Source organism: Amphiura filiformis, chromosome 19 (genome assembly GCF_039555335.1).
Source record: "Amphiura filiformis chromosome 19, Afil_fr2py, whole genome shotgun sequence".
Classification (NCBI taxonomy): domain Eukaryota; kingdom Metazoa; phylum Echinodermata; class Ophiuroidea; order Amphilepidida; family Amphiuridae; genus Amphiura; species Amphiura filiformis.
Window position 1 is genome coordinate 31672600 of NC_092646.1, and position 14797 is coordinate 31687396.

Genomic DNA, 14797 nt, shown 5'->3' on the forward strand with positions numbered 1-14797 from the left:
AGCTGTTATAAATACGCCTTCAGAACTAATAATTGTTTTCACAATATTTCAACAGAAAAAGAAGGATGATTTATTTACGCGCATTTTGATACCCCATTTGTCCAATTTCGTTCAATATTGACAATACAGCAGTGTTTTGAAAGAAAAATACCCCAATGTAAAAGTTGCCGTTATTTGTATTGATTTGAAGTAAGCGCGAAGATAATGGCGGGCTTTACGTGTTTACAGTGCTGGCATTATAACCAGTGATCGCTGTAAACTGCAACTTTTAAATTCGGGTATTTTTCTGTAAAAGCACTACTGTGTTGTTAATATTGAACGACATTTGACGAATGGGGTATCAAAATGCGCGTAAATAAATCATGCTTCTCTCTATGCTGAAATAGTGTGAAAACAATTATTAGTTCTGAATCTATACGCGTATTTATAACAGCTGAGTTACTTTTTGTGCAGACTTGATATGAATTTGGCAAGTGCAGACTATGCGTGTCCTAACCTGTTCCCCATACAGAAGCACTGAATTAAGCTCACTTGCATCTTTCAGGTGGAGTAAAATGGACGTAACTTTAAAAGTATTGGGAGTAGAACCCCCGGTGGTTTTTTTTAAATTGTATTTCTTATTTTTTTCTCTTTTATTTGACACCACTCGGAGGGTTATAGCTTTGTGGCATTTCGAGATATGCCCATTTAAGACCAAATGGTTAGTAGCTAGTAAGCAAGTAAGCTAGTAACATACACTAATGTAGAGTGTTCCCGCTATGCAGTCCACCAAGCCAAGTTCAATGAGATTTTCAGCATATTGTGTCATGCTAAAATACGTATTTTTTAATTCAGGCATTTTACACACTCTGCAAAAGTACTGCCAAAGCACCAGGGTGGCATTCTTATGCATCTGTGCATCATGGGACCCCTTACTTTTATGTTTTGGATGGTTAAACTCCATTACAAGCTGAAATTGACTAATGGGTCCGATCAAAACTGCATGGACCCGGTCATCAAAACTGCATGGACCCATTAAATTTTACGATGCAGGAAAACTTAAATTATGTAAATCCTTTGCAGAGTTGCTCATATTATAAATGAAATTTTGTCATTGTCGATACAAAAAAAAGGAACCAATTATGACACAGAAAACCCAAAAAATCTTCTGAATAGAGCATTCCATAATCATGAAAATAACTTCAGACCCCTTTGAATTCTCATTGGACCCCTTAAATTTGGGTTTTGCAGGGCTAAAGTGTCCGGGGAAAAAAATCAATTGTATTCTTTGTAATTTTCTGAGCTCGCGCTATCCCTCACTAGGATCCACAGCATGCTCATCTATCAGGCACAGTTCTTTTAAAACCCCAATACATTTGTACATTCATTGAATGACCTTAGAAAATTTGGGTACAAAAACTCACACTCTACAACTTGAGATCAAATTTTTGCACTATGTTTGTTTAATTGAGGTTAATGAACTATGTCACTGGGATGAGGCCATTGTGGTTCATAGTGCCTGCAAAGCACACATACCTTCTTCTTCAGGAGTTGTTGTTACACCATCAGGCAGGGACATCTTGACTTTGAGTTGCTGCTGAAAGTCCATGCGGTCATCTTTATGAATCAACTCAAAGATATTTTGATGCATCACATCAGCCTACAAAAAATGATAATAAAAGTTTGGAAAAAGACAATATTAGTGTGAAAGTTTGGTAAAAAGACTATTATTAGTTTGAAATTTCAGCACTACCATATGTACACATTTTGCTACTAAACTGGTCTCAAAAAGAAACTTATAATTTTTCACAATGTCATATCTTAAAATCCTCTCCATAACAAGAGCACCAATGGCGCTGTGGCTCTGCGCTTTTTGGTGACAGTGAAAGTAATTGTTCTTGGAGTCGAATGGGCAACAGGTGAAATATCATTTGAGTATAATGTGACAGATCACATTCCCCCAACAGGTAGTTTGGTAGCTATCCCATTTGCAGAGCATACAATGATACATCAATCAATTTAGGGAATTAGCGACATGGATCGAACGGGTGGAAGCGAGTCCAAATGGGCCAAAACGGATCAAAATATAATATACAGGCGAGTAGGCCTATGTCAAGAATAGTGTTAGTCTGAATAAGGCTTTGGCTCTAGTTGGGTGACTGTACCACCAAGTTTCATGACAGTTAAAGGAAATCTGTACCATAAACTAATCAATGGCTAATATAGTTATATACCCCTAAATTAAACATACTAGACGGTCTATATGAATTTCGGAATATTCCTAACAAAGAAAAAGCACTTTTAATCCTTCGTTACTGCGATTCATGGAAGCCGCCATGATAGCTGCTTCTGCCATGTTTATAGCGTAACCTTTCACACAGACCCACGGCGAAGAGCGTATGTTGCTATGGCATTCGCGACCCCACAGCTTAATTTTGGTTTTAGTGCTGTTTTTACTTTTCGTTCTCAAATGACATTGTTGATCATAAATATGACTTAAAATGCATTTTTTATGTTCTTCTGTAGTTTTATGGGTAAAAATTGTCGCGTTTTCTTTTGAACGAATGTTGAATCTGAACTTTGTTAGTATTCGTTTCGTGTCACCAAAGTTCACGAGGGACGAGGCTTGTGGCACGGATTTCGCTGGTTTCAAAATTGAGGTACCGTTACAGCTAATAAAAAATACATCGGGTATCAATATGGCCGCCACCATGGATCGCAAACTGACCGTTGATCGTCGTAAGGAATTAAGAATTTCTCCTTAATTTGGACGTACCGGTATGTAAGCTTGGGACTTTTACTGTTTGTCGTTTTTATTATTACTGCAACTATAGCCATTGATTAGTTTATGGTACAGATTTCCTTTAATACTAATTTGACCTCAGATGACCCTGGTGACTCTGAAATGACATTCCCAAAATTTGACTCTAAAAAGTGACTATACCTAACAAGTTTCATGCCCATCCGACAGTTTTTACTAATTTGACCTCAGATGACCCCTGGTGACCCCGAATTGACCTTCCAAAATTTGACTCCAAATGTTGACTGTACCCAAGTTTCATGCCCATAGGACAGTTCTGACTAATTTGACCTCGGATGACCCTTGGTGACCCAGATATGACCTTCCCAAAATTTTGGCTATAAATGTTGGATGTATCCACCTATTTACAAGCCCATATGACAGTTTTTACTAATTTGACCTCAGATGACCTCAAGATGACCTTCCAAAAAGTTGGCTCTAAATGTTGATTGTACCCACCAAATTTCATGCCTGTCCGACTGTTTTTACTCATTTGACCTCAGATGACCCCGGTGACCCCAAAATGACCTTTCAAAATTGGCTCTAAAATGTTGACTGTACCCACCAAGTTTCATGGCCATATGACAGTTTTTACTAATTTGACCTCAGATAGACACTGGATGACCTCAGGTGACCCTGAAATGACCTTTCAAAAAGTTGGCTCTTAATGTTGACATACCCACCAGCACCAAGTTTCATGCCCGTCCAAGAGTTTTTACTACATTGACCTCAGATGACCCCTATTGACCCCCAAATGTCTTTCCAAAAATGTGACTCCAAATGTTGACGATACCCACCTAGCTTCACGCCCATTGACAGTTTTACTTATTTGACCTCAAGATGACCCCTGGTGACCCTGAAATGACCTTTCCAAAATTTAGCTATAAATGTTGACTGTATCCACCATTGTTCATGCCCATACGACAGTTTTTACTAATTTGACCTCAGATGACCTCTGGTGACCCCGAAATGACTTTTCCAAAAATTTGCCTTTAGGCCAATTACAATTGATCCTTAGTTTCCTGTTTCCCTCGCGCGTCCAAAATCAAGAATGGAAAAATATTTAATTATTTTATTTTTATTTAGGTATTTTCATCTTTTAATTGACTTTTTAATTACTTTTATTTGCTAATATCTGTTTTTGATCATCTCAACTTTGATTATGAATATAAAACAAGAACATTGTAGGGTCCCCTACTAATGTTAATGTAAAAAATCAATTATAAAGGTAAAATAATTAAATCCGTAGTCTTAGTTAAAATGACCAAATGGACTGTTGATAATAGTCACAACCACATTTTCAAAATAAAGAAAGTAATAGATAATTAATAATTAATAATTAAAAGTCGCCTCGTCCTTTATTTTCAAACTTGAAACAGGAAACTAAGAATTAATTGTGAAGGGCCTTAAATGTTGACTGTACCCACCAAGTTTCATACCCGTCCAACACTTTTTAATCATTTGACCTCAGATGACCCCTGGTGACCCCAAAATGACCTTCCAAAAATTTGACTCAAATGTTGACTGTATCTGCCATGCCCATCCAACACTTTTTACTAATTTGACCTCAGATGACCGCTGGTGATCCCAAAATGATCTTTCAAAAATTGGCTCTAAATGTTAACTGTACCAACCAAGTTTCATGCCCATACAACAGTTTTTATTAATTTGACCTCAGATGACCTCTGTTGACACCAAAATGACCTTCCAAAAATGTGGCTCTATATTGACTGTACCCACCAAATTTCATGCCCGTCCAAAAGTTTTTACTAATTTGACCTCGTGTGACCTCTGGTGACCCTAAAATTTTACTAATTTGACCTCAGCTGGTGACCCGTAATGACCTTCCAAAAATTTGGCTCTAAATGTTGACTGTACCCACGAAGTTTCTAATTCTTGCCATGACAGTTTTACTCATTTGACCCCAAATGACCTCGAGTGACCTTGACCCATTTGCCAAAACAAACTTGTTCTGTCTCGGGTCAAGAATGCACCCACCCACCAAGTTTGAGGAACACGCGACCCCTGGGCTCCAAAAAATAAGCAGTCTACAGTTGCTCGATAAGTCCAGCCAAGAATTTGTTCACCGATAGCTTCACATTTTACATTGTAGACTAGAGACCATTGCATTCAAAATCTAGTCGGATTCGCTGAAGAATGACACCATGTAAAGCAATGGAAGTTCAGAAGTAAACACAGCCGATCACAACAGGCGATTGCATCAAAAAGTTGCTAAAATTACACTTCACTCTTCGACAAAAAAAAGGCAAATCTTGCTCAAAAGATGCAGTTGACTCATCGAAATAACTTTCATGATTTCATCCAAATTTAATTTCAACATGAACCTCCGGTGCAAACTGCAAAAAATTGCACCGCTGTCTGCCTGAAAAACAATAGCAAAGCACTCTAGCATGGAATGCGTAAGAACGTGTACAAATTCAAAACTAAAGTTCTGGAGTAAACTGACAGACAGATAGACATTGCGTAATGTGGGCATAATTTATTCAATATTATATTATTATTACTTGTCTTTGGGCATTTAAATATTTTTATGTTTGAGAAAATATTTGGGATGTCATAATAATCTTCTTTTTTTTTTGATATTGAAAAGGATGTTTGGTTTGGTGATTGAATTCACTAGAATTGGCTAGTAATACTATGACTTTACCATGTTTACGTCCCGGGTTTTATACGTATATATCCATGATGTATTATTCCATGAGTGCATCATGTGCATGAGCATGCCATGATGGCTGATGAGTGTCGAGTGGTTTCCGTCTCCGACTTCTGAAAGTTGCATCTGCTTCTTCTGCTTCACTAGAATTGGCTAGTAATACTATGACTTTACCATGTTTACGTCCCTGGTTTTATACGTACATGTATCCATGATGTACTATTCCATGAGTGCATCATGTGCATGAGCATGCCATGACGGCTGATGAGTGTCGAGTGGTTTCCGTCTCCGACTTCTGAAAGATGCATCGATCGTAGAGGTAGTACTGCTCCTACTCCTAGTATCCCAGACACCTTGCGATCTCTCTTTGGGATATTTTTACCAAATAGGATAACAATCTGTCCTTTGACATATTTAATTTCATTTGTTTTAACCATGTTTACGACTTATTGTGATGCAATTTACTGGCGACATCTGTCATGTGTGCTCATGTGGAGGCAGACATCTTGGTTGTTTGTTTACTTGTTCCACTGCCAAAGACTGTTCATTACGATGTCTGTGATTGGTTCATTTTGGGCCTTATTTTCTAAGGACAGTACTGATTGGATAATTACGCATTACATCATTGGGACTTTGGGAGATAACCGCGTTATCGAAAAGGCAAAAATTTGCACTTATGCAAGGAAAATAGTCCACTTGGAAATTCATTTTTCCGATTTATTCAAGATTCGACAATTTTCATGACTATTTTTTTTGACATTCCTTAAATATTTCTTTATTTAAATTGTAAAGAAATAGTTAAATGAAGTTAAGAAAGTCAAAATAATTTTTGAATCTGAACCTGAGAGTACTAAAATCTTAAGAAATTTTAATGTTAAACTTCCGTTGGTTTGCGCCATTGTCACGCAACTTAAATTTAAATACAGACAAAATAATCTCTATAGCACACAGGGAACCAAGTAATAACTTCGTTATGGTGGCTTTTTAGCCAAAAATCACATTTTCTCAACTGAATTTCAATTCTATCGGAGTGCAATCGATTAAAAAATAATTTAGCAAAACTTAGGGACCGATTTGAAAACCTAAAACCAAGCACAAAAAATTCCTTAGCATAAAAACCAACACTGTATGTGTAACCCTATCCGTTCTGATGCCTTTGGCTCGTACGCTTCGCTAGAGCCAAAAATGAACAAAAATTGCACACAGGATTACTTCAATACTCTACTCTAAACACATGTCAGTAACCAAGCAGTTGTCCAACTGACACAACAGCAAAATGCACTGACATGGAACACCTTCCTGGACTGTGAATTTTGGTCCAGGAAGGTGTCCGATGTCAGTGCATTTTGCTGCTGTGTCAGTTAGATAACTGCTTGGTTACTGACATGTGTTTAGAGTAGAGTATTGAAGTAATCCTGGGTGCAATTTTTGTTCATTTTTATGGAGAGGATTTTAAGATATGACCTTGTGAAATATTATAAGTTTCTATTTGAGGCCAGTTTACATGTAAGCTGACAATCAGTGTGCTTCTCATAAGACTAATACAGACTGTTCACCAACAGTCAGAGTCCTAGTGCTTTGTATGCTGTGAATTATTGCATATTCATGAGGGCCTATTGTACAATCATGCATGTCTAACAGTCGCACCATCATTGTGTGCCTTCACATATACACGCTAGAGCACTGTGTGTCTTCGCATTTACGCAATTATTCGAAAGACTGTAAAAAAATATGCAGTATGTGCATAGAAGTTTTGTCTGTCACACGTCATGGAATTATCGGCCCTCATTATTGGGTGATGCTGAGACTTTGGCTGTTTGTGCTTAGTCTGTAGTACATGGTGCTTCTACCAAAGAAGTTTCACTATCCAACCAAGACCAGACTTTACACCGGCATATGAGATCTTTCTTAAGCGTTATTTGCAATACTTTGGTACGGACAGGAAAATGTGGATGTGTTTGCTTTTTGAAACAATTTTTCAGTGGTACATCCCCATTTGCAGGTCTTAACAAAATGCACCCCCCCCCCATACAAACAAACTTACATCTTCAGTTTGTCCACTCTGATAATGTGCGTGTATACAGCGTGTAAATAGTTTGCAGTGCTGCATCTCTGCTGCAGGTATATGTGCCTTCAAAGTCGGCAAATGTATGTGTCCGCATCGGTACTTTGTACTTCAGATAGACTTACTGTTGAAAGCCCAAGTGTTCTTGTATCGTAGGTGTCGCATAGAAGATTTGCCTGTCATCTTGGACGACGATTATGAATCCACCCAGTGCCTACAAACAAACTAATTCAACCCCCATACAAACAAACTTACGTCTTTAACAAATTTTAATCTTTCCCCAGAGCAACCAGCGCACATTTACGCTGAGAAAAAAACCAACAAAAATGAGTGCATCTGGCGGATTCGAACCGGCAACCTTCGTAATACTAGCATGACGCTCTAGCCAACTGAGCCACAGAGGCACGCTGGAGAAGAGCAAGAGACATAAATCTATAGGTATTTTTCAACGTTAATGTGCGCCGGTTGCTCTGGAGAAAGATTAAAATTTGTTCATCCTATCAACCCAGAGAACTAAGTATAATAACTTTCAATTCAACACTTACGTCTTGAAAGCCCAAGTGTTCTTGTATCGTAGGTGTCGCATAGAAGATTTGCCCATCATCTTGGATGACGATTATGAATCCACCCAGTGCCTGCAAACAAACAAACAAACACACAAACAAATACAATTATTCATCTACAATTTAAAACAGATTCACAATACATCATACAGTGTAAGAATCACCCCTACCAAGTACCATGGCATATTTGTTTGAGTTGTGATGGGAAGAGCAGAATTTCTGTACATGTTCAAGTTCAGGTTCAACATGCCATAGCCCTCAAAGAACAATAGGCATTTCACTTGATAGCCATCCTTCTAGCTTCTCAACATTGTCACCCATTCTGACCACGTCCTTCCTTTTTATCCCCTTGGACAGATCTCTCCTTCAACAGTGTAAAAAATGTTTCTTAATTTCTTATTCTGACTCGGGAAAATGAACCCCCTCCCCACCCTAAGCTGCCACTGGTTACACTGGTTACAAGTCAAGCAGAAAGAATTTGATGAGCTTAAATCTGCATATTTGCCTAAATTCAGTCAATTAGCCTAAATGCCTAAATTCAGAAACTTTGCCTCGATTCAGAAACTTTGGCTAAATTCAGAAACTTTGCCTAAATTTAGAAAATTTGCCTAAATTTAGAAAATTTGCCTAAATTTAGAAAATTTGCCTAAATTCAGGAAAAAACAGTGGTATTTCCGATTAGTTTTTGTTCTGATGTGGGGGGGGGGGTAACTTGGTGAAAGCCCATGTTAGAGGCGCAAATACCCTCCATATCTCCCATTATCTTGGTGCACAGCCACTAGAAATATGTCAAATAACTCAAAATTATGTTTATGAGCCTATTTACAGCAATGAATGAATGAATGTTGGTTTTAATGTCATAAATTATCATGACACTTATCTTTTAAAGGGTAGACATTGATTTTAATTGAAATAAAGGCTTACATCTTAAAATTAACATGCAAACACCTACCCACTTAAACAAACTCTGTCACTTTGAGTATACCCGCAACAAAAAATGTGTAAAGAAACATGTACGCATCGCATAGGGTAGGTGCAGGTAATATGGGACAGCAGGTAATATGGGACACCTGTTTTCATTTTAACAAAAAGTAGCTTAGAGAAGATAAACACTTTAAGTTGATTTGTTAAGTGTTTAGAGACATCAATTGTGCTTCTAGAAATGCAGTTTTGGAGTCTGTGTATCAAACTCTTGGAAATCAATGCCAAAAGAGTGAAATTGCCCAAAAAATTATGTCGTTTTTTTGGCCTGATATAAAATCAATGACGTCACATTTTATGATTGTGTATCCAAAAACTCTGGTACTGAGGGGGCATTTGTCATTTTTTATGATCTTTAGGTGATGGGTTAAGCTTATCAGCAGGTAAAATTCCACTGACAAGTGGCACTTTCCTTTTATAAATGATTATTTTCTCTGATTTTCAACTGAATGGGTGCAGGTAATATGGGACACATAGGAAATTGTGTGCATTGTCAATGCAAAAAGCAAAACTATTTAGAAAATTGAATTTTCTTGTAGAAATTTGCATTTAACATTCAAAATCATGTAACAAAAATGTTTTTAGAACAAAAGAGTGATTTTCTGAACTTTTTGATTTTCACCATAGAGATAACACAGTGTCCCATATTACCTGCACATGCAGGTAATATGGGACACTTGACGATGACGTCATTTTGACGTCATAGCGTCCAAACAAACATAACTACAAGGTAACATTGCCTGTTTTATTAATCTTAAAGGACAGGTTGTTCATCATAACAATCTCTTGTGGGCATATCTTCTTTAGTTTTTATGCAAATAAGCTAAACGTCCTTAATGGTCCCATATTACCTGCAGGTACCCTACATGATGAAACATTTTTGCATCACCCATCCTTTAATTCTTCACTTAGAGTGTCCCATTCCCTAATGCAAATATTTAGACAAGTCCTGCAGTCAATCACTATATCGAGGGGTTAGTCCATGAAAGCCCTATCTGTAATAGCTGCCTGGTGTCAGATTTGTGCACTATTGAAGGGCTCAACCGATATGTGACCGTACAGACACGAATGAGCCGTAAATGTCCTCAATTGTATTCTGAGTTACAGTGTAAAATGGGCATGAAGGTCGTATTCATAGGTACCTCAATTTGGTGCTACGTGTACCTCATTTAATGAGATACACGTAGCACCAAATTGAAATAGTTATGAATATGACCTTCATGCCCATTTTACACTGTAACTCAGAATAAAATTGAGGACATTTACGGCTCATTCGTGCTGTACGGTCACATATGGCATTTGTCTACCAATCCGATATCCAATATCGATTTCATAATATCGGCCCGATATCCGATACGATGCGGTATCATTTTAAAAAAGTGCTAGGATCATTCACAGTTAATTTGAAAAATAAAATTGGAAAAAAAATTATGAAAAAATTAGTTTAACCTCAATATGCAAATCATAAACTAATATTTACCTCTCTTCATCTAGGGCCTATCACATTATTTTAGATGCATTGGTTTTCCATGCATTTATAATATGTTATAGATGAAAAGGTAAACACAAGTTGCATATTAAGGATAACAAACTAATTTTTTTTTCAATTTTTTTTCAAATTAACTGTGAATGATCTTACCGGGGATCCTACACTTCAGAATAGGTCCAGTGGTTCTCCAAAGTCACCAAAAACTTTGAAAAAATCAATTTAAAAACCAATATCCGATCCGATACCGATATCACAAATATCGGGCCAATATGATATCCAATCCGATAATCGGTTGAGCCCTACTATTGAATATTAAAATGTCTATAGGGCAGCTACTGCAGAGAGGATCTTCTTGCATAAACCCATCCACATGATACAAGTTTATGGCCATCTAACACAATCCTAATGATTAACTCCCCTTATGAATGTTAAATTGTTCACATTTTTTTCAACAAAATTTTTCGAAATTTAGCTCGATTATAAAAATATTGCGGAAATTTTGTGTAGCAAAAGTACAAACATACCAGAATTTGTTTAGCTAAAATAGGCAATAGAACCAAATTAGTTTGACCTTTCGATCAACCATTAATGCTTGGTTAAAATGTTGGGAAAATAGTCTGTATTAGTCTGTGCAATAGCGCTGGTATCGGCAAGCATTTTCATTGTCGACAATCGATAAAAATTAAAAAGCCGACATCGACAATCAGGCCTAATTAATGTCCCAAAAATTCGCCCCATGGCAAATTGCGACGATCAAGATTCAAAATTCGGCAACCTACAGAGTGCACATTTAGTCAACACGCTGCATGGACTATGAAAACGATACATACTGGCAACACTATAGTCATGGTATAGTTGCTTAAATATTATTTGCATGTGGGGTGAGAGGAATTACTAAGAAAATAAAGCATATTTTTCATATAAATAAACAAATACTCAACCAAGTAAACACACAAAATAAATTTCGTCATCCCAAGTGTGCACACGGCACGCTAAAAACGACCTTGACATTTGGCCAATCAACGATCGTTATTCAGCCAAGCCCCCCTGACGTCACATGGCGGCCGTTCTAAAAATAAACCAAGATGGCTGAAGCCAAATCAACATCGATGAAAATGGGAAAGCATGGAAAGGGGTCACAATTTTGCTGGATTTGACCATTTTGGATGCTATATTATGAACTATCCTTTGATATTTAGATAAAAAAAAGATTCATAACTTTCTTGTCGCATGAGATCTTTTGGGTTGCTGGTAAAAAAGATGGAAATTAGCAAAGTTTCTGCCAATCAATTTTTCAATTTCGATCGCAAAATTTCTGATATTTTTTGTCGATACATGCAAAGCTCTTGTCGCCAATCGGCAAAAGTGCTCTTGTCGACAATTTTATCGACAACGCCTTGTCGATACCAACACTACTGTGCAAGCAAAGCTCGCTTGTATTCTGAGGTGGACATCATGCTCAATTGCTCATGAACTTTCAAAACGGACCTTAAACAAGTGTTCTGTGACTTCTGTAATATCCTAAACACATATTTTGGTTACATTTACTGCCCTACAACAGCGGAAAATTTTCATTATTTAGCAATTTTTAGATGTTTCATTTCCAAAGTGCTCTCAAACATGTACCCTTTAATCTGATTTTTTTGACACTTTGGACACCCTATGATGTACTTTTTGATGTTTCATGTTCAAGATCCTGTCAAACATACCCTTTTATCTGATTTCATTTTTGGCACTCTAAATGATGTTCTTTTTGATGTTTCATGTCGGAGGTCCTTTCACACATGGCCTCTTTTCTGATTCTTGACGTTTTTGACACCCTAAATGCATGTGCATCGCCTGCCAGTGAAAAACTACCATTTCTACGCAGTTTATTGCATAAGCTGACCAGACCCAGACTGCAAAGAGCCACCATATAAAATTATACAGATTGTACTCAATTAACTGATCGCGTGTAGCAAAGACAATATACATGGTCATAACCAAATAATTATTAGATTCTGATATTTTAACAAGGCATTATTCCTTTGGATAGCGCCAATTGATTTACATGATTTACAAGTGACAAAGGTTACAATAGTTGCTAATGTTTCAGCATTTATTGGTAATGATTAAACTTTTCAACTGGCTTCTTGTCTAAATATTGACTTTTAATGTTGGGTTGAAATTGGAAGAAGAGTTAATATACCTCAAATACACATTTCATCTCATGAGGTCTGTAAGAATATGTGACATAGCTGCCTCCTTATGATCATTATTTATTTCAATAAACCCTAACACTATAAACAAATCTTACACAGCGAAGCCAATGACTGTGCATGCATGTATCCCATGTGATAAGGTGACGCAATCACATAAGTCTTAATAATACATGTTTCAATGGCGGAGGAGCAAAATTAACATCCTTATCGGTCGCAGGTAGCATGCTTGCCACCTGAAGGGTCTGGGGTTCGAATCCTGATGGACGCAAACAACTTCTTTTTAGTTTCTTCTTTTAAAACTTCCTTCTTTCCTTTCCCAGCACCAAAAAACCTTGTCAGTGTTAAGGTTAGTACATAGGTCAACTTCAATTTTTTCAGTCTTTCGAAAATCAAGGGATTGATGGATTCCAAAGACAAGTTTCCTATAAAGCTTCAGATTATTGTCCCCACCAAAGGACCCAGGACTCTCATGAATCCCTCTCCCAACTATTAAACTAACCTGCTTTTGAATCAGAATCCAGATTCCACTGAACTCCTCCCGGTTCTAAAGTACTAAAATATTATATAGCCAGAAAGTATAGCCCAAAGGAGGATTGAACCATGGACATTGTGCGTCAGAAATACTCAGACCCCCAAACCACCTCATGCCCAACTATACTTTATAATGGTGGAGATAGAGAAGATATCATACACTTCCCACAATGCATTTCATCCATTTCAATTGTCTGTACTGATTTGCCAGCTAGTGCAACATGGGTCTATAGTGACAAAAAGTACCTCAATGAATATAGAGCTCATCCAGATCATGCAAAATATGCTTATTTCTTGACTATCGACCCATGTTTAGCCAGATTATTCTCAATATGAAACCAAAGGGAATTTGTACAATGTAACAGAAGTGTCATTTGATGTAATGAGGTGATGCGTCATGTTGCAAAGGATTCTGGGAAGGGTAAGATATCTTCTCCGTGGTGGAGTGGTCTATGTACTTCTGATATCCTCCAAATTATATGGCAGCAATTGCGCATATATGTTAAAACCCACTCAGATCACTAAACATGATGATTTGACATTTCAGCATCATTGTGTATCCATTTCTCATTCCATAATCGTTTAAATCCGCTGCCGGCCGTCTCCCTCGCGTGATAAATTTGATCCACTTTAATAGTAGCTTATTAAATCATGTGTAAAATATGTTAAATTACATCAATGTTTCATTTCTTTATTGTCTTTCCGTTATTTATCTCCATGTGCTTGACATGTGTGATGGCTGGCGGTATACTTAATAAAGGTATACCATTCAACTAATGATGGCATTACGTGTAATGATAAAGAAACTGCTAATCAGTTTAATGATTATTTTACGTCTATTGGAAATACCTTGGCTGATAAATTTAAGTGTAGTAATTATAGAAACAATAATTCTGTGAATTATGAGCATGATGATTTCGAATTTGATTTTGTAGAACCTGAATTTGTTTTTAAACAGATTTGTAATTTCTCTAATAATAAGTCTGCAGGTATTTGTAATGTTAGTAGTAAACTTTTGAAACTTGCTGCACCGATTATTTGTCATCCCCTTGCATATATTTGTAATCTTTCTATGTTCACATCCACTTTTCCTAATGAATGGAAAAAGGCAAAGGTTACACCTATATACAAGGCGGGTGACAGAAGCGATGTCAGCAACTATAGACCTATCTCAGTTTTTAAGTTAGGCGTGCAGCCTAACTTATTTTTTTCTTAAGTTAGGCGTGCAGCCTAACTTATTTTTTTTTTGCTGTTTGTTTCTTTCTTTCTTTCTTTCTTTCTCACAATTGACTACTAGTGCTACATCCGTGATCGGATGTGGACCAAATGCATAGCCAAGCCGTATTGGGTAAGTGGCTACAAAAGTCTTAAAAGTTTTAATATCGGAGGTCATCCAGGGGGTCACAGGGGTCAAAAATGGTCATTTTTGCCTCATATGTGCCGCACCCCCATTATAATTAGGGGCAAAACATGGAGACATCTAGTCTAGTGTTTTGATAAACAAGAGATAACCA

General features: G+C 37.1%; 1 protein-coding gene across 3 annotated transcripts in view; it reads right to left on the bottom strand.

Annotated features, from left to right (window-relative positions):
- The window catches only part of LOC140141182 (uncharacterized), a 574562-nt gene that overhangs the window by 434762 nt on the left and 125003 nt on the right, over positions 1-14797 (bottom strand). For all 3 annotated transcript variants that reach the window (XM_072162976.1, XM_072162977.1, XM_072162975.1), the window contains exons 4-5: positions 8064-8153; positions 1516-1639 (exon numbers count right to left, since the gene is read on the bottom strand). In XM_072162976.1, the coding sequence (XP_072019077.1) occupies positions 1516-1639; positions 8064-8153 (214 nt within the window). The remainder of the gene's footprint in view (positions 1-1515; positions 1640-8063; positions 8154-14797) is intronic.